General features: G+C 36.2%; 2 protein-coding genes across 7 annotated transcripts; one reads left to right on the plus strand and one right to left on the minus strand.

Annotated features, from left to right (window-relative positions):
• Nucleotides 1-934: 934 nt before the first annotated feature.
• LOC306887383 (protein cornichon homolog 4-like) lies at nucleotides 935-5,930 on the minus strand. Its single transcript, XM_079445065.1, has 5 exons — nucleotides 5,831-5,930; nucleotides 5,625-5,693; nucleotides 4,276-4,388; nucleotides 4,051-4,191; nucleotides 935-3,122 (listed from the first exon to the last, which is right to left on the minus strand). Exons 1-5 carry the CDS (start codon nucleotides 5,897-5,899, stop codon nucleotides 3,095-3,097), a joined length of 420 nt encoding a protein of 139 aa, XP_079301191.1. The 5' UTR covers nucleotides 5,900-5,930; the 3' UTR covers nucleotides 935-3,094.
• Nucleotides 5,931-6,669: 739 nt separating this feature from the next.
• On the plus strand, nucleotides 6,670-19,994 carry fez2a (fasciculation and elongation protein zeta 2a). 6 transcript variants are annotated; one of them, XM_079445584.1, is made up of 9 exons: nucleotides 6,715-6,975; nucleotides 9,302-9,410; nucleotides 9,486-9,602; nucleotides 10,407-10,503; nucleotides 10,573-10,823; nucleotides 12,246-12,326; nucleotides 13,739-13,814; nucleotides 13,932-13,997; nucleotides 17,366-18,187. In XM_079445584.1, exons 1-9 carry the CDS (start codon nucleotides 6,728-6,730, stop codon nucleotides 17,380-17,382), a joined length of 1,062 nt encoding a protein of 353 aa, XP_079301710.1. In that variant the 5' UTR covers nucleotides 6,715-6,727; the 3' UTR covers nucleotides 17,383-18,187. The 6 variants fall into 6 exon arrangements, with proteins under 6 accessions (XP_079301711.1, XP_079301710.1, XP_079301707.1 ...); XM_079445585.1 differs by lacking the exon at nucleotides 12,246-12,326 and having other exon boundaries at nucleotides 6,670-6,975; nucleotides 17,366-19,994; XM_079445581.1 differs by having other exon boundaries at nucleotides 9,302-9,602.
• The last annotated feature ends 208 nt before the right edge of the window (nucleotides 19,995-20,202 follow it).

Here is a 20,202-nt window from a genome sequence, read left to right on the forward strand (position 1 = left end):
CACGTTCCATTAAGATATTTAGTAAATTTATCTACTGTAAATATATCAATTTTTGATTAGTAATATGCATTGCTAAGAACTTAATTTGGACAAATTTAAAGGCAGTTTTCTCAGTTTCAATTTTTTTTGCACCCTCAGATTCCAGATTTTTAAATAGTTGTATCTCGGCCAAATATTTTCCTATCCTAACAACCAATACATCAATGGAAAGCTTATTTATTCTGCTTTCAGATGATGTATCATCTAAATTAAAAAGAAATTGACCCTTATGACTGGTTTTGTGGTCCAGGGTCACATATGCTCTAATAGTTTTGCCGGATAGCTGCGGAGAAGCACCGTTGTCAGCCGCGAGATCTGTCCGCGTCATGATCGGCTGCTGGGGCTCTTCTACGGCGAGCAGGAAGGCTGCTGCTTTATCTTCTTCTTGGGAGTTGGTGAGGAGATTATCTTCATGCTGAGCTGCTGATGGAGACAAATTCTGATGAAATGCCATTCAGCGCTGACTTATTTAGGCCGATGCCTCTCTCCGTCTTGGGAGGCTGAAAGGTCATCTGAACGTGATTCAATCAGGCTTCAGTATTTCAATGAAACTGTATCAATCCCAAAGTATCATCAGCTAAACTGACACAATGCAAATGAACCGTACTGATAAGGGAAATTACTAGACCTTTGAAAACAGAATGTATTAAAATCAAAACTATATTTAAAACTGGAATAAAAATGAATACCTATACATTAAAAAATATAAAAATTGGTCTCAATATTATTAAGACTGTAATTACTAAAACCTGTAATCTCAATAACACTATCAGATGTATTACAACTGCACATTTTAGGCATTCTAGTTTTGAGAAAATTTTCGAGGTTTTTCCATTTTCTCTGAAGAAATCTGGATTGTGACTCGTGCACTGAAACGAATGAACTGTAAAAACATGCTATTCAAGATCATCTTTTTATTTAATAAACCCCACAAACAAATATTCAAAAGAACTAAACAAAACCGATGACACAGATCTCACGATGAGACATGAACAGCTATTGAACGGTGCGATTCAAGGCAGAACACTGACTGATAAAACTCAAGGAAGATCACGCGACGCTGCAGTGTTTGAACGAAACCTCACCCCTGCTTACCCAGCATTCATTAACCTCAACAATGGTGAATCCACAATTCAAAATCAGAGAAAGGTATTTCGTGTAAAGAAAATAACACCTTTTTTAGGGACCATTTCGAGTTTTTGTTTAAGTTTTGATTTTAAATTAAGAGGCAGCACAGCAAATACTGATGCATGAATACAAAACATATTTTACAATTTAAATTTGATGAATCTTGACAACTGAATATTTATTACTGTAATTAAAGCACCACTGAAAAAACACAAATACCCAGGAGTAAAACATACGGACACACTAATGAAAATTCTGTAAGAAACGTGCTTAATTTTCATTAAAATAAGATTTAAAAATATCTTAATGGTTCTAAACATTGCCTTCAGTTTCTTTAAACAAAATATTATTTATTTCTTGTGATTTTGGGGTCCAGGTTTTGTGAGATTCGCCTCTACATGAATGAAATTTCACTTAAACATCATCAAATATCAGGTTGTCTGATCCGATTAAATTCTGATACGTTCTTGAACATAAAACGCAGGAGACACAAAAATCAATGATATCTGTGATGAACACATTAGTGCTTGTTCCGGTTATTCTAGAGCTCCTTTGAGTCACGCGCCGTTCATCTGTAAACAAGTTCACATACACAGACAACGCCTCCAATAACAGACAGTTTACAAAAGCATGCAAGTGGATGAGGAAGAAAAAAAACATGAAACTTAAGAACATGTCCAGCTCATCAAAACAAAAATGATGCATATATTTTAAACCATTAAGACTTCTTGCATCGACAGTTAAGCACATTTTCATTCCAATTTGTCATGATTATTGTAATGCAACAAAAAAAACTTCCCTCATTGCTGTAAAAAAAGACTATTTAAATCATAAAAATGTAAATGGTAATATTTGTGCATCACAGTAATAGGTGTACCGATAAAGCATGGAGTGTAATAGGAATTATGATTAAAAAAGACCTTACATTAATGACACAGTGCAGGTTAAAATGTGCTTAATTGTCATAATAATGATCATAAATACCAAAAGTCTTGGTCCTAAAACAGGCTTCATTATCTTTATGTAAAACTTTTTTTTTTTTGGTTTTGGTGGGTGAATGTATGGAGGCTTGTTTCTGCCACAGGATGAAAAAAAAAAGTGAGAACGGTAATTGCAACTTTTTTTCCCTCGAGTTTTGAGTTTATATTTCATAATTCAGACTTTGTATCTTGCAATTCTGATGGAAAAAATGTCAGAATTGTTAGATATAAACTAGACTTTTTTTTTTTCCCTTGCAATTTCGGAACTGCAAGTTTGTTTCGCATAATCTGAATATATCTTTCAATTTTGAATTTATTAGCTTTTATCTCACAATGCAGTACGCGAGACACAATGTTCAGAATGCACAATACGAACTCAATTGTCCGGTACAATCTTGCAATTCTGAGGGGAAAAAGTCATATTATGAAATATAAAAAATATGTATATTCAGACTGTGTTTCTCACAATTGTTTTGCCATTTCAATTCGTCAAGTTCAGAATTTTGCAATTCTGAAACCAAATCCTAATATATCTCAGAATTCAAAGTTTACATCTCGCCATTTAGACTTCTTTCTCAGAATTGTGAGATAAAAAGCCACGATTACCTTGATTTTTTTTTTATCCAGTGGTGGAAACTGAGCTTGTTTTGTGTGCAGTTGCTGGCCAAACAGACATTGAGTGATTCAGTGCGATTGTCTTGATGCTTCAGCCCTGAGAAGCCGTGCAAGATTGTGAGGTACAGACACGTGACGGGAGGAGAGCGCATGCTCCGGCGCTCGCTTCATCAGGGGTTTGTGGTCAGCAGACGAGCCGTTTCTGAGGGTCATTAGTGAGGATGTGTTGATGAGAGCTGGGCTGAACTTCTGATTGGGATGCATGGAATTTGTTCACAATATGTAAAGCCAGTTCATGATTTGGCAGTTTGTGTTGTGAAGACGGTCGCGGGTCAGTCGTTGATGAGAGCCAGGATCATGCTGCAAAACACAGAAGAGAAAATAAACCTCACTTACACACGACATTAACACTACAGCTACTGTTACCAGCTCCTAGCATTTCATCTGAAAACTGAAGTTCAGTTCTGGAATTATTATTACAATAATACTGTTTTACTGTAAAATAAAACAATGTAATAATAATATAATTAAAAGAATAACAATAATTATTGCTCTCTAAATATATATATATATATATATATATATATATATATATGTGCTGTCAAAAGATTAATCGTGATTAATCGCATCCAAAATAAGTTTTTGTTTGCATAATATATGTACTGTACTTATTGTATATATAAAAACACACAGTATGTGTATTATGTGTAATTCAGTATGTATTTTGAAAATATTTATGTATATGCATTTGTTTATTATATTTTATATTCTATATAAATATAAAAATTCTTAAATGTATACATGCATGTATTTGTATCGATATATACATAAATATACACAGTACACACATTATGTAAACAAACATATTTTGGATGTGATTAATCATTTAACAGCACTAATATATTTAATAAAACAATGGTATATTAATATAAAATAATAATAATGGTTAATAATAATAAAAACAATTATTACTACAAGTTATTTATACAAATAAAATACATGTTTAATAAAATATGATACATATTAATAGTAATAATTACTACTGCAATACTTTTTTGCTGTAAATAAAATTATTAATATTTAGTAGTATTATTATCATTTTATTTTACAGAACAACAGTAACATTACAGTAAAATTAGTAATATTTGTTAATTTCTTTGCTTTTTAAATGTTAAAGAATAGAGCAGTGAGCCGTTAAAGCTTCTCGTTTGTTGACGACATATTTGATATATAAGCAACACAAACTTGGGATTGATCACAGGCTCTTCCTGTCGGAGCAGTTTTTTACCTGTACAGGTAGATGAAGAAGCAGAGAAGGTGGAAGCCCAGTTTGATCATGGCTTCCTTCATGTGGGACTTGAGCTGGCCTCTGTTGTGAATCTCTGTGGGATCGTACACTCCCATGTTCCCCATGGGAACCTTCACGTATCTGTTCACACACATCAATGACCGTTAGCTGGAGCTGTCCTCCGGTTATATCTGCAGTGTGTGAGGTGTGATTGGGCTGAATCACCTGTAAACGCTCCATGATGCCACAGGTAAGTTGAGCAGGAACGCAAACCAGTGCATACAGACCAGCATTAGGACCGTGGCCAGAGCCAGAGCGATCAGCTCAGGAATGACCCACTGAACACAAATCATCACAGAGATGAGCCACAAAACATCCGCTCATTTACACTATTGAGCATTTCCAACAGTACTAGAAATCTGGATTTCTTCAAAGTGTGTTTTATCTGTTGTGCAAATGGAAATGTTCACATAATTGCAATGCTGCTGTCAGATCAACCATTCAAAATCACATTCCTGCTGCTTCCCTGTCACTTATGCAAAATGGATGAAAAATCTCATTTTAATCTATATATATATATATATATATATATATGACCCTGGAGCACAAAAGCAGTCTTAAGTCGCTGGGGTATATTTGTAGCAATAGCCAAAAACACATTTTATGGGTCAAAATTATCAATTTTTCTTTTATGCCAAAAGTAAAGATCATGTTCCATGAAGATATTTAGTAAATTTCCTACTGTAAATATCAAAACCTATTGTTTGATTATTAATATGCATTGCTAAGAACTTCATTTGAACAACTTTAAAGGAGATTTTCTCAATATTTAGATTTTTTTGCTCCCTCAGATTCCAGATTTTCATATAGTTGTATCTCAGACAAATATTGCCCTATCATAACAAACCATACATCAATGGAAAGATTATTTATTTATTTATTCAGCTTCAGATGATCTATAAATTTCAATTTTGAAAAATTGACCCTTATGACTGGTTTTGTGGTCCAGGGTCACATACATTATATATATATATATATATATATATATATAAAATCAAAAGTCTCTTATTACAGAAAAGGTTATACATCTATTGTTTACAATTACTATTGTGCATTAAATTCTAATTAAATGCAAATGATGTAATAAGCAACATGAGTAGAAAATTCATTCTGCAACACACTCCTTACGGAATAGAAAAGTTCATCTTAACTGAAGAATCACACACACATTAAATCACTGCCTAATACAATAAAGTGGGTTACATGTTAAGGAAATTAAACTGGTTTTAAATGGATAAAATCAGGCGTTTTGAGACATACAGAAGCTGTTCGTATTATGCATTCATAAGCACCTCGAGTAAAAACACAATGAATCTGATTATCTCTAGTTGCCCTTTGCTTTAATGACAGAAGCCCTCGAGCTGAGCCAAACCTGACGATCATGTTCTTCAGCATCACGTTTAAACAGAAACCGAGTCACATGATCAATGCCAGGAATTCCCTGGTTTACAGGATCCTCATCTTCCCTTTCTCATTTCATCTGCTCCCAGAATAAAGGATCTGTCCAGACTTACTTTGTTTAGCTTGGAGCAGCAGGATCGAGCATTGATGTAGTCGCACTCCAGATCAGACAGAGTAATAATCTGAGCATTAGTTAAGGAAATATACAGAGCATTAATAACAGAGTCTTCCTCCACTCATAACAGCAGGAATAACACACCAGCAGCATCTGGCCGCGAGACGGACATCTTCACTCAGCTCAAGAGTTTCAGAAGGATACGAAATACACGGAGAGGAATATTAAAGCACAGCAGTCGACGAGGGATAGAATGAACACGGCTGCCTCCATGTTTGCGCTTCCGCTTCCGGCTGGTTCTTCTCTCGCTGCTGAAGCGTCGGCGTCGAGTCACTAGAGCGCCACCGTCCGGAGGAACCGAGCTGCTGCTACTTACTTTTAACTTATGCACGGAATTTAATTACAAAATAAATATAATTGTAATCGGTTACAGTTGCTGAGAAAAATGTGTAATTAAATTACAGATGCTTATGAAAATGTTAATGATTACAAAGGGGGATATATCTGATTTTTTATATCTGAATTTCCTACCATAAATATATCAAAACTTCATTACTGATTAGTAATATGCATCATTTGAACAACTTTAAAGGAGATTTTCTCAATATATAGATTTTTTTGCACCCTCAGATTCCAGATTTTCTAATATTGTCCGATCCTAACAAACCATACATCAATGGAAAGATTATTTATGATGTATAAATCTGTAAAACTGACCCTTATGACTGGTTTTGTGGTCCAGGGTCACATATTTATTTGTATATATAATTTAGAAAACAATGGAAAGACGAGATTTATTTCAGATGATGTATACATATGTTTCAGGAGTTCAGGACACATGCTTATTCGATAACTGTTTTATTTCCTATTTGGATTTATACATATGCTTTATTATTATACCTTCAAGCGGGTTTGGTTTAATTTATTGGCTGCAAAGCATACGCTGGCTGAACCTCATGAATATTAATTAGGTTACGCTGCCGGACTCGGAACGTTTCAACGCAGCGCAAGGACGTTCTAATTAATATTCATGAGCTGTGCTTTCGCCGTAGTAGGGTTCGTAATTCGGTCAGAACCGAGCACATCTCTCGAGTTGCGGTTATGGCGGAGCCTTCAGCGCGGAGAGGTGTTGATGAATGGCACGATTTTAAGGAATTGAGGAGCGGAACGGGACGGAATATTAATCTGGAGCGGGGTCGTGTGAACGCTGAAGAGATGTCGCTGCTGCTGGATGAGGACACGGTCACACACTTCGACGAGAAGATACAATTATGCTTCCTAAACCCTAAACCGGACGCAGTACATCCAGTGACGCTGATAAATGAGGACACGACCCTGAAATGCGATGAGTAAGTAAAGAAAAGCATGCATTAGTGTGCATCATCAGTGTATCAGCGCAGAGTATCGTGTTCATCTGGTGATGCTCTGCTGGTTATTATCACGTGACTGCAAGCAGCATTCATCATGAAGCAGAAGTCAAACAGTTTACACACAATATCCTATTTTTTTGCGTTTTGTGTATTTAAGCTTTCGAATGATATCTAATTTAGGATGGTTTACTAAAATATGTGATAGGGAAAAAGGCAATAAAAGAAAGAGCAGTGCTTTTTGTGATGGTGCTTGTTTTGTCATTCCTGACTTGGTGGCATGAAAAAAGCTGCATGAAGAGTATAAAAAAAATCTACTTTTGTGTTCCCCTAACAAAAAATACAGTTATGGGATTATCTTGACACCAGTTGGTTAAAAGTCATTGCAAAAAATGTCCAAAAAAGGGAAGTTTGTTCTAGCATCTTCTATATTTACAGGTCTGCTTTACTATTATTTGGCTTTATTACATCTGGTAAAATATTTGTATGTTATATATACAGTTGGGCCAAAAAAAGTATTTAGTCAGCCACCAATTGTGCAAATTCTCCCACTTAAAAAGATGAGAGAGGCTTGTAATTTTCATCTTAGCTACACTTCAACTATGAGAGACAGAATGGGGGGAAAGAATCCAGGAAATCACATTGTAGGATTTTTAATGAATTAATTGGTAAATTGCTCTACAAACAAGCAAGATTTCTGGCTCTCACAGACCTGTAACTTCTTCTTTAAGAGGCTCCTCTGTCCTCCACTCGTTACCTGTATTAATGGCACCTGTTTGAACTCGTTATCAGTATAAAAGACACCTGTCCACAACCTCAAACAGTCACACTCCAAACTCCACTATGGCCAAGACCAAAGAGCTGTCGAAGGACACCAGAAACACAATTGTAGACCTGCACCAGGCTGGGAAGACTGAATCTGCAATAGGCAAGCAGCTTGGTGTGAAGAAATCAACTGTGGGAGCAATTATTAGAAAATGGAAGACATACAAGACCACTGATAATCTCCCTCGATCTGGGGCTCCTCGCAAGATCTCACCCCGTGGGGTCAAAATGATCACAAGAACGGTGAGCAAAAATCCCAGAACCACACGGGGGGACCTAGTGAATGACCTGCAGAGAGCTGGGACCAAAGTAACAAAGGCTACCATCAGTAACACACTACGCCGCCAGGGACTCAAATCCTGCAGTGCCAGACGTGTCCCCCTGCTTAAGCCAGTACATGTCCGGCCCGTCTGAAGTTTGCTAGGAGCATTTGGATGATCCAGAAGAGGATTGGGAGAATGTCATATGGTCAGATGAAACCAAAATAGAACTTTTTGGTAAAACCTCAACTCGTCGTGTTTGGAGGAGAACGAATGCGGAGTTGCATCCAAAGAACACCATACCTACTGTGAAGCATGGGGGTGGAAACATCATGCTTTGGGGCTGTTTTTCTGCAAAAGGACCCGGACGACTGATCCGTGTAAAGGAAAGAATGAATGGGGCCATGTATCGTGAGATTTTGAGTGAGAACCTCCTTCCATCAGCAAGGGCATTGAAGAGGAAACGTGGCTGGGTCTTTCAGCATGACAATGATCCCAAACACACCGCCCGGGCAACGAAGGAGTGGCTTCGTAAGAAGCATTTCAAGGTCCTGGAGTGGCCTAGCCAGTCTCCAGATCTCAACCCCATAGAACATCTTTGGAGGGAGCTGAAAGTCCCGAAACATCACTGCTCTAGAGGAGATCTGCATGGAGGAATGGGCCAAAATACCAGCAACAGTGTGTGAAAACCTTGTGAAGACTTACAGAAAACGTTTGACCTCTGTCATTGCCAACAAAGGGTATATAACAAAGTATTGAGATCAACTTTTGTTATTGACCAAATACTTATTTTCCACCATAATTAGCAAATAAATTCATTAAAAATCCTACAATGTGATTTCCTGGATTCTTTCCCCCCATTCTGTCTCTCATAGTTGAAGTGTACCTATGATGAAAATTACAGGCCTCTCTCATCTTTTTAAGTGGGAGAACTTGCACAATTGGTGGCTGACTAAATACTTTTTTGGCCAACTGTAAATGCATGTACACAACCATTCAAAATGTTTGAGGACAGAATTTTTTTTATTTTATTTTTAAAGAACAAAATCAATACTTTTATTCTGAACTGAACTTTATCTTACTTCTGAACGGTAGTGAACACTTTTTTTTTTTTTTTTTTTTTTTATAAATATGTGAAAATTAGCCATGTGAACAAGTTTGAAAACATTTTATATCTACATGCACTGTCTTCTGTGTGTGAATGGGGTTTCTCCTCCATGCAGGATCTGGAACGCTCTCACAGATAACTATGGCAGTGTCATGCCGGTGGACTGGAGTCAGTCTAAAGCTCGCTTGCTTCACCTCTCTGCGCTGAGCATTGAGGACAGACCGGTGAGTCTCGAGCCTGTGCTCTGCCAGGGACAGCATTCAGACCGCAGTAACTCTTCCTCTGTCTCGGTCCTTCAGCGGATGGAGAGCGTGAACCTGGACCTGTCTGACGATGAGGACCTGAGGGAGCAGATGGACTTGCACTCCATCATCGTGTCCTGCATCAGTGAGGAACCGCTGCTCACTGCTGAACAGGTGAGGACCGAACCTCAGTTCATTCAAAGAACTACAATCAAAATCATCAACAACTTTAGCCAAGCAAGTACTGACCCCAAACTTTTAATTAAAGATTTTATTATTTTAAAAGAAGATAAGTATAACTCATAGAGTGCCTTTCCATAGCATAGCTCATGGAGACTTTACTTTTGAGAACCAGCAGGGAAATGAACATCAATTGAATATTGCAAACAAACATTAGAATAGTACAATAATATTACATAGACACGAATACTTTTATTAATACTTTTAATACTTAGAAATTCATACTTTTATTTAGCAAGGATGCAAAGTGCATTAATGATGTTTCAAAAGATTTCAAATAATTGTTGTTTTGAACTTTCTATTCTTCAAAGAATTCTGGGGGGGGGGGTGTTCCATTTTTAATAAATTGCTTGTAAATTGTGTATGTTTTGTGAATTAGACATGCTTTTTGATTACTGAAATTAAATTCATCCATTTAAAATAGAATCCAGAAAAATTAAAACAGAAAAAAATAAAATTGTGAAAAATTTGGTTATTTTTATGGCAGAATAAAAAATAAAAAGGTAATCGTGACTCTTTATCTCACAATTAGTTAGTTGATGAAAAACCTGAAATGAAAAAAATAAACTTAAAATTATTTTAAAGACCTGAGTAACGGATACTGAAATTTCTGCTTTGCTATCCCAGGAGTAAATCACATTTTAAATTATATTCACATACAGTTATTTTAAATTGCAATAATATTTCACAATTTTACTTCTTTACCGTGTTTTTGATCAAGTCTGAATGCATGTTTAGGTGATTGAGGAGCTAGAGGAGCTCATGCAGGACTCCCCAGACGCTCCACACTCTCAGAAGAGCCAGAGATCCCACAGCAGCCAGATCCACGAGGAGCGTGAGTACATCTCTGTGGAGGTCAGGTGTAGGGATGTGGAGGCGTGTCTGAGGTGCTCTGTCTGTGCAGGAGTGAGGCTGATGTCTGCGCTGGAGCTGAACGGCGAGCTGGAGGACGTGGAGACGGCCATACGCGGCTATTCAGAGGAGCTGATCCAGCACCTGGCCATCAGGGACGAGCTGGAGTTTGAGAAGGAGGTGAAGAACAGCTTCATCTCTGTTCTCATAGACGTACAGAACCGGCAGAAGGTCCACCGAGAGATGCTGAGAAAGAAGAGGAAAGTGAAGAACACGTCTGGGTCAGAGAGGCTGCCGTCTTCTGTGAGTAGCACGAGGCGCTAGATTGGGACGTTTAGTGGAAGTATTTGTGTGTTTTGATCCTATTTGTTTTCTTAAGGCAAGACACTTCAGGCAAACCTATTGCTTTTCCATGCACTGGTCACTTTTGAGATTTTGGGCTGATTGGCTTTCATAATGTGAAAACATCCAAAACACACCAAAATACATCACAAATTAAAATTCTTTCATCCTTTACTCTACCTCAAGTTCAAACCTGTATGAATGTCCTTCTTGTGTTGAACATTAAAGATATTTTGAAGAATGTTGGTAACCAAACAGTTTCTTGTTCCTAATGACTTCCATAATATTTTTTCCAAATTATGGAAGTGAATGGAGCCCATCACCTGTTTGGTGAGTAAATGATGACAGAATTTTTATTTTTGGGCGAACTATTCTTTTAAGTGATTTATCTTATTGAACAAATTATTTATCAATTTGCATCCAAATATTTAAATTACAGAGCATACCTTTAAAGGCCGTTTTCCCAAAATGAGTTGTTTCACCTTTTCAGCAGAACTTAAATAACACCAATTTTTACAGATTTATTCCTATCTATATTCTGAAGGTTTTTTTTTTTTTAGTGGGGTTTGTTTATATATCATTTACATGATTTCATACATTTTATTTCTAAAAACGAGCTGATTTTATGGATGTTATCTGGATGTATTGTTTGATTTATAGAATTATAAAATGAAAAAATCTATTTTTTGACTCCATGAAATATAAAATATTGTCAACGTTTTTCCGAAATTGCCTCTTTAAAAACATAACTCTAATGTATCAGCATAATGAAAGAACCTTGTTTAACCTGTTCATATTGTTCAGGAAATGTATGCAAATTAGTGCGTATTTAATTATATAGTAAAAAATGTTTGCAATTCTTAATCAACATCCAATTGAGAAAATCAATGTTTTTTATTTTAAGGGTTAGTTCAAACCCATTAGACTTATCTAGTGAACACAAAAGAAGACATTTTTTTATATTTTCTTATCATTCCTCATTAAAGTCCATGCAAGCAAAATTGTCAAGACATAGAAAATGTAAGACCTGTATCAAGCAGTTTAATCCAAGTCTTCTGAACAGATTTCATTTAGGTTATCATTCACATATAAACATCAACACACACACAGAGTTGATCAAAAATGGTAAAGAAGCATATTGAGCTTTACCATATTTGATGAGCTCTATGGATGCGTGTTGTTCAGTGTTTATAAGCCCATCACAACCCAAGCCCACTTTGACAGAATCCAATCACAAGTGGCCACTGGTCTGGAAACACGTTTGTGATGTGCATCTTTTCCAGGCTTTCTTCTTCCTCGGATACCTCTTGCTGTAGTTGTTTTGATTTTTCTTCCATGCTGTTCTTTCTGTCTCTTTCTCTTCCCTCTGTTCTGTGCCTGTAGCGCTTCAGCGTGGAGGGAATCTCTTCTGCTATTCAGAATGGCTTTCGCCACACTTTTGGCAATGTGAGCGGGAAGAAACAGGTGCCTATATCTCTCGCTTTCTCTTTTCTGCTCTTCCAGGGGTGTCGAATTTGTGATTAGTTTAAAATAATAATAAAAATAATTAAATAATGAAAATTGCAAATAATAATACAACACTTACTACTAAGAAATATTGGTAACACTTTAGTTTAAGTACCAATTCTCACTATTAACTACTTTTACCCCCGGTTTCACAGATAAGACTTAAGCCTAAAACTAATGCTAGACTAAAATGTAAATCTGAGCTGTTTCAGCTGAAAGAAACTTGCACTGACTGATCTTAAAACATGTCAGTGCCTTTGTTTTGTCTTAAGATGCACACCCGTAATGCTTTTGAACTATGGCCTAACCCTGGCTTAGTCTAAGCCCTGTCTGTGAAACCGGGCCTTAAAGTTTGCTTGCTTGCTTAGTTGGGGACCCTTAATTTCCAACTTGATTGCACAGATACTATTTGTTATGTATTATTGTTTTATTATGTGCGCACACACATAGCGCTCAACTCTACAGCCTGGTGCATCAATCAGAGCTGTCCGGTCTGCAACACCGTACCAGAACTATAATTGTGATCGGGCATAACATCACACTATTTGAACTGAGCTGGACAATGACCACACTGAATCAGTGATGGACTGACTTGTGTTTACTGTTGTCCTTTTGCATTATTACACTATTTTCCTTTTTAATATCTATTTATCAATCTGTATTGTTAAAAGCGCTATATAAATAAAGGTGGCTTGACTTATAAAGCACATATTAATGTCTTATTCTGCCTGACCATATTTTAGATCTCTTAACCCACCCCATACCTAAACTTAACAACTACCTTACTATTAATAAGCAGCAAATTAGGAGTTTTTTGAGGCATAATAGTTAGTTAACAGTAAGAATTGGTCCCCAAACTAAAGTGTGACAGAAATATTTTATAAAAAAATAAATATTTAGTTTGCTTGCATGTCATGTGACCATTAACCGACATCAGATATAACCATCAGCATGTAAATGTGTTGTTAAATTACTAAACTTTTTACTTCATATTAAATAAATGACTGAAATAGTATCTAACCAATCTTAGAGGGACTTCAAGTAAATATTGCAGGTCAAAAGGATTTGTGAATTCATAACCTTTAAGATTTTCAAACTTTCTGGTTTAGCTTTCTCAAGCCAACCTTTTTATCAAGTTTAAATTAGGTGTCAATTTATGTGTTTCATTTCATCACCCTAATAGAGATCCTAATTGCTTTTGTGCCACAAAAAAATATTACTGTGCAAAATATCGCAGAACTGAATTGTAAATTCTGATTATTCCTTAAAAAAATGTAGTTTTCCCAGCACTGTGCAGATAGTAAGTGTTTTGAGACGCATCCCATGTCTGTCTTGCATGCTCAGCCCCTCTCATCTGTGCTTTTCTGCAGTATGTAACAACAGTCATCCCTTACGAGAGGAAAGATGGACCACCATCACTCCAAGACCTTCAGATTTTTACCAAAAGTGAGACCAAGTGCTTTTATTTCAAATGAATACCCAGTTTTTTCTGCTGCAGGCTGTTCGTAGCATATATGTACTGTAAATAATGACATTTCATTGTTATTGTTTGCTCTCCTACAGTTTTAGAAGCCATGAGAGATGACAGCGATAAAGTCCCAAGCCTCCTCACAGACTACATCCTCAAAGGTAACAACAGGCCACAAACAGAAAAGCATACAGTTTAAGAACAGCGCTGCAGGGGTGATGTGTTTTTGTTCACATCACCCTGATTCACCCGACAAAAACACAGAAAATCTGTGACTAACAATTCTTACATGTTTAGTTCATCATGATAATCTTCACAAATTAATGCAACTTTTATGAATTTCAAAAGTAAAAAGCTAAACATACACCAGCCATCTTGGTCACATGACTTCAGCGTCACCACCATTAAGCTTCTGACAACATTTGTGGTCTTTATTTTAAAAATAGTTTGAGTTCGAATAGCTTTCAAGAGTGTGATTATACACACAATGAGGCTGTGAAAGCGACTAGAGAGTAAATGAGTTTATCTGTTTACTATGATGAACTTAAACCTCAACGCTTCAGAAAACACATGCAAATACAAAAAGCACCTGCAAATCAAGAAAACACCTTCATCGGTTTGACAGCAGGTGGTGCAAATGCTCACAACACAACCAAATAGATTTTATTTGCAGTGCATTTCTTTGTTTGGTTGTGTTGTGAACATTTGCAGTGTGTGTGTTGTAAAATTGAGAAAGTTGTTTTCTTTATTTGCAGGTGTTTTGTCTATTTGCAGCGAGTTGAGCCACTGTACTGCAGTTACATTTCTTGTTTGTCTTTTTCCAGACAAGTAAAAGGTTTAAAGGGGTCATATGATGTTGCTAAAAAGAACATTATTTTGTGTATTTGGTGTAATGCAATGAGTTTATGTAGTTTCAGGTTAAAAAACACATTATTTTATGAAAACTTGAAATTGCATCATATGACCCCTTTTTTTTTTTTTTTATTACTGATGTTTCTTTTTTTATATAGAATAAAACGTTAAAGAATCTTGAGCTTATTTCAGGCATTTGACATTCAACAATACCTCATCCCTGCCACACTATTTTGGCTTTCTTTCAGTTAATGAGTTTGAATTTAAAATTGATTTGGTCACAAGACACAGGATGTTGAATTGCATTGACAGGAAGAGGAATTCAACAAGACAAACAAAAGGTTTTATTAGTTCAATCCAAGTTTTACAGCATTACAAAATGTCCAGCACACTGTATTTAGAATAGCTTTATTGACAACAGAATGCTAAATATATATCCCATAGTGCAGTGGTTCCCAAGCACGATCCTGGAGGCCCCTAACACTGCATGTTTTCCATGTCTCCTTTATCAAACACACCTGATTCAGACCATCAGCTCAGACCCCGAGACCTGACATGGGTGTGTCAGACAAAAGGAGAGATACAAAATGTGCAGTGTTGGGGGTCTCCAGGAGTGTGTTATATTGCCCTCTGCCATAGTGTGTTAATTGTGTGAAGGTGTCTCTGTACTGAGATGTAATTATGGGTATAATGAAATTATAAATTAAATTTTCATGAAAGAGAGCAAAAATGAAAGCGTAAACTAATTTGTAACATCGCACCAAAACGAAAATGACATATCCACAGTGGAAATTTTTTAATTTTTCATTTGTTTGCTCAACATGACACTTCAGTACTATAAATTAATTCATTAAATATGTTTGTGGAATAGCTTTGGATGTTTGTTTTAGAGACATTGTTTCTTTCATGGCATTTTGTTCCATCCGGTCCTATGGGAGCCCGTTTCCACCACAGGTTAAAAAGTAAAAACGTGATTTTTATTCTCAAAATTGTGAGTTCATATCTCGCAATTGTGAGTTTAGGCTTTTTCGCAGTTCTATGATTTGTTTCTCAGATTTGTGAGATGTAAACGCACAATCGCAAAATTATTAGTCGAAATTGCGAGATGCAAAGTTGCAGTTGTTAATTGTGTTAACTCACAATTGAGTTTATAATAACTCAATTGCAAGATATAACTTAAAATTCTGAGAAAAAAGTCAGAATTGCTAGATGTTAACTCACAATTATGGGTTTATAACTTTCGATTGCAAGACATAAACTCACAATTCTGAGAAGAAGTGTCCAAATTGAGAGAGGTAAGAAAGTAAGTCAGCATTGTGAGATGAAATTTATGGAACAAGCTTATTTATGGTCCTTTCTTTTTCTTGTGAAATTTTGCACATTTAGATTCAAATTTTTTCACAATTCTGCATCCTGTTTGTCCTCAATTCAATTCTGAATGACGCACAACACTGGTAATTAATAGTGATCGTATTTTAACTATTCATCATGAAAAGTCTGCTTAATGTAGAATTATTTTGCTCTGCTCACATTTAAGCTGTTCGCTGTCTGCATGGCATCTTCTTCTCTGTTGCTGTGAGGTTTGTAAGTTAATGAGTAATGCTGTTTTAGATCGTACAGTGCCTGTGTTTGCTATATAATGTGTCTAGCTGCCGTTACTGTAGCAGCAGATGGCATTCACTGCTGAGTGACTTACAGCCTTCCTCTAAACCCTGTTATCAGTCGCTGCTCAGTTACGTGCAGTAAACCCCCGTGTGCTGCGTCTGTAGCGGAGATTCAGTTTAGTCTCTCTTTTTAGTGGCCCAACACATGTCTAAGGAAAAGAATGGTTAATTCTGTCAATATTTACTCGCCCTCATGTAGTTTCAAACCTGTATGGCTTTGTCATTATATACACTACTAAAGTCTCTTCTGCTTACCAAGGCTGCGTTGTTTTTCAAAATAAAAAATACAGTAATATTGTGAAGTATTATTACTATTCAAAATAACTGTATCGTGAATATATGTTAAAATGTTATTTATTGCTGTGACCAAAGTCTTCAGATCCTTCAGAAATCATTCTGATATGCTGATTTGCTGCTCAAGAAACATTTCTCATTATCAGTTTAAGAAATTAATAATTTTATTCAGAAAGGTCGCATGAAAGACATTTATAATGTTACAAAAGATAACAGTTCAGCAGTAAATCAGCATATTATTATGATTTCTGAAGGATCATGTGACACTGAAGACTGGAGTAATGATGCTGAAAATTCAGCTTTGATCACAGAAATACATTTTAACATATTCACATAGAAAAAACAGCTATTTTAAATTGTAAAAATGTTTTTACTGTAGTTCAATCCAATAAATGCAGCCTTGGTGAGCAGAAGTCTTCTTTCAAAAACATTTAAAATTTGCAATTATTCCAAAGCAGTAATGTAAAAGGAGAATTTATGAAAGAAGTTTAACAGCAAAAGCTTTTGTTAGGCTTCAGAAATGTGCTTGAATTGTAGCATCTCTACTCTTTATAATATTTTTATAGTGTTTTTGGATTCTTTTAGGATCCTGACAGACATGGTGACTATAAACTGTTGCATGACGAAAAAAGCAGCATTTAGATTCAATCAGTCTCTCCTGTTATTACATATAAGCAGACGCTCATCTGATGATTCTGATGATGATTTCTCTTGTACAGTGCTCTGCCCCACCTAGAGAGAGATGCTGGTCTCTGCAGCGTCCCTGGAGGGAGTTACTCACGGTGTTCCTCAGATTTGATCTTCTCACTGCATGACATCTTCAGCTGCAGGACTCAGTTCTGATGTGGTGGTCTGTATTTTGCATGTTTTACCGCACATGGCGGTTTGCAGTATTCAGTGTTTGTGTGTTTGCAGGTTTATGTGTTCAGCGATTGGAGGAAAAATCCAGATCTGGATTGTAGGACTTGTCTCGGTGTAAATGTCCACCTTATTTTGCAGCTCAGTAAGGTCATTTCTGTGAATGTGTGAGACTTCTGATTCATTAGCTGCTATTGGTAAATATATGCAAGAATAACAACATGCAGTAAAACTATTTGCACTGCAATCCAGTGTATTTAAGACGTGTGATAATAAATGAAAATACAATAACAAACACCAGTTTGAAATATCAAGCAGAATACTAGACTGCTTTAAGGGCTAAAATAGCAGGACATGAATGACACACACATTCAGGTTATAAATGGCAGCATCTGTTCTTACAGTAATAATAAGGTGGACAGTATTAATGTACTAATGCAGCACGAGTCCCGTCAGAGAGAGATGTGGGTTAGTAAGGTTATTACCATCCCATTGTAAGCAGCAGTTTATCCACATACTGCATGATCTAAATCAGTGGTTCTCAACTGGTGGGTCACAACCCCAAAATGAATCTACAGGCCTAATAAATACTAAATAATATTAGGAATATATAAATCAATAAAAAGTCATTAAGAATAGCATATAAATAATGAAACTTTGTTCATATATGTATATATACAGTCATGGCCAAAAATATTGGCACCCTTGGTAAATATGACCAAAGAAGGCTGTAAAAATTAATCTGCATTGTTAATCCTTTTGATCTTTTATTTTAAAAAATCACAAAAATCTAACCTTTCATCGGATAATCAGAGTTTAAAATGGGGGGAAATATCATTATGAAATAAATGTTTTTCTCAAATACACATTAATCAAAGTAATAATTGATTTTAAGGACATTTTGTTTACTTTTGCATCATAAACTATTTTTAATAAAGCATGAAAAAATTGAATATGTGAATGGGTCTAATTCTAGTTGGGATGTAATCATTTGGAACTATTTGCAAATAATATTTTAAACATGCAATATGTTGAAAACGCGAAACGCTTCTTTTCTCGTCACATTCAGTTAGCAATTAGACGAATCATGTAAATGATACTATTTTCAAAATTCAAAATGGCCATATTTGAGATGAATAGTTTGCATTGCTGGATATTACTGTTGGCTTTTTAACATTTCTATCGTAAAGCAGTTCAAATATGAAATGTTTAGTACTTCCATCTTGCCTCGCTGCTTCTGTGAACTGTTAAGCCCCGCCTACTTTGGCCATCGTAGTCATTTTAAAACTTCTTTGTCATCCTAACAACAAACAGAGCAGCAGATCAGTGCAGGAGTTAGGGGACAGTGTGGCCAGTTCTAATCACTGGGGAGGACTTGTCCCCATTATTGTCTTTGGTGGTTACGGTCCTGAAGCAAACCCAGCTGAGAAGCGCTGATGTAAATCATGCTGTACTACTGTCGTCTCATCATGGGGTGTTGTAGTTCCAATCCTAAGGATTGATTAGTTGTCCTGTAACGTGTGCACTTACTGTTCTTTTAAACGTGTGTTGTTTTGCTCAGATTGATTGAACTCCAGTGAGTGAATCAGCTGATAATGCCTTACATAACTAAACATCTATTCACTCACATCCAGCTGAGCTTTACTGCAGTGATTTTGCTGTTACGGTTGTGTGTTTGAATCTATGCACCTGCGTGAAACGGACAGAGCGTTACAGTATATCTTCATGACTTGAGACACATTGCGCCTTAAATGAATAAATCTACATGCTGGTGGGATTGTGTTACTGAGCCAGTATGATCGAATGATCTGCTTGTGTGTCTGATAAATGAATCTTTCACTCAAAATGAAAATTTGCTGAGAATTGACTCATCCTCAGGCTATCCAATATGTAGATGAATTTGTTTCTTCATCAGATTTGGAGAAATGTGTCTCTGCATCAGTGTCTCAGCAATGGATGCTCTGCAGTGAATGGGTGCCGTCAGAATGAGAGTCCAAACAGCTGATAAAAACATCTCAATCCACACCACTCCAGTCCATCAGTCAATGTCTTGAGAAGTGAAAAGCTGTATGTTTGTAAGAAACAAAACTATCGTTTGGCCGTTTTAACTTCATCCTGTTGCTATGGCTAAAATCCTCTATCCATAATATTGCTTTCTTCAGTGAACAAGTCTATTCTGACGGCACCTATTCACTGAGGAGCAAGTGATGTAATCCTACATTTCTCCAAATCTGTTCCCATCTTGGATCTCCTGAGGGTGAGTCAATTCTCAGCCAGTTTTCATTTTTGGGTGAGCTATTCCTTTAAATCGGTCTCATAACAAGACAGTAATTAGCTGGACAGCAATCAGCTGTCAGTTATTTCAGAGGTTTAGTTTAACAATGAACGGTTACTAATATTGTGTCTTAACAGTTTTGTATATGTATAAATTGTGGCAATTTGTTTCTTACTTTTATTTATACTTTTCAAAGCAAAAATTAAAATATATTTAAGAAATCTTGCTCTATTTCTCCTTCTTTTTCTGCTTTAATAAAAAAATCTATTTGCTTGGACAAATCAGTAGCAATGGCTACCATCAAATGTTTGGCTCAAATACTGATAACCAGACATTAGTGACCTCCATAGTATTTTTTTGTTTCCATACTATGGAGGACGAACAGCTGTTTGGTTACCAACATTTAAATACCTTCAGTGTTCA

This window comes from Barbus barbus, assembly GCF_936440315.1.
Source record: "Barbus barbus genome assembly, chromosome: 21".
NCBI lineage: Eukaryota > Metazoa > Chordata > Actinopteri > Cypriniformes > Cyprinidae > Barbus > Barbus barbus.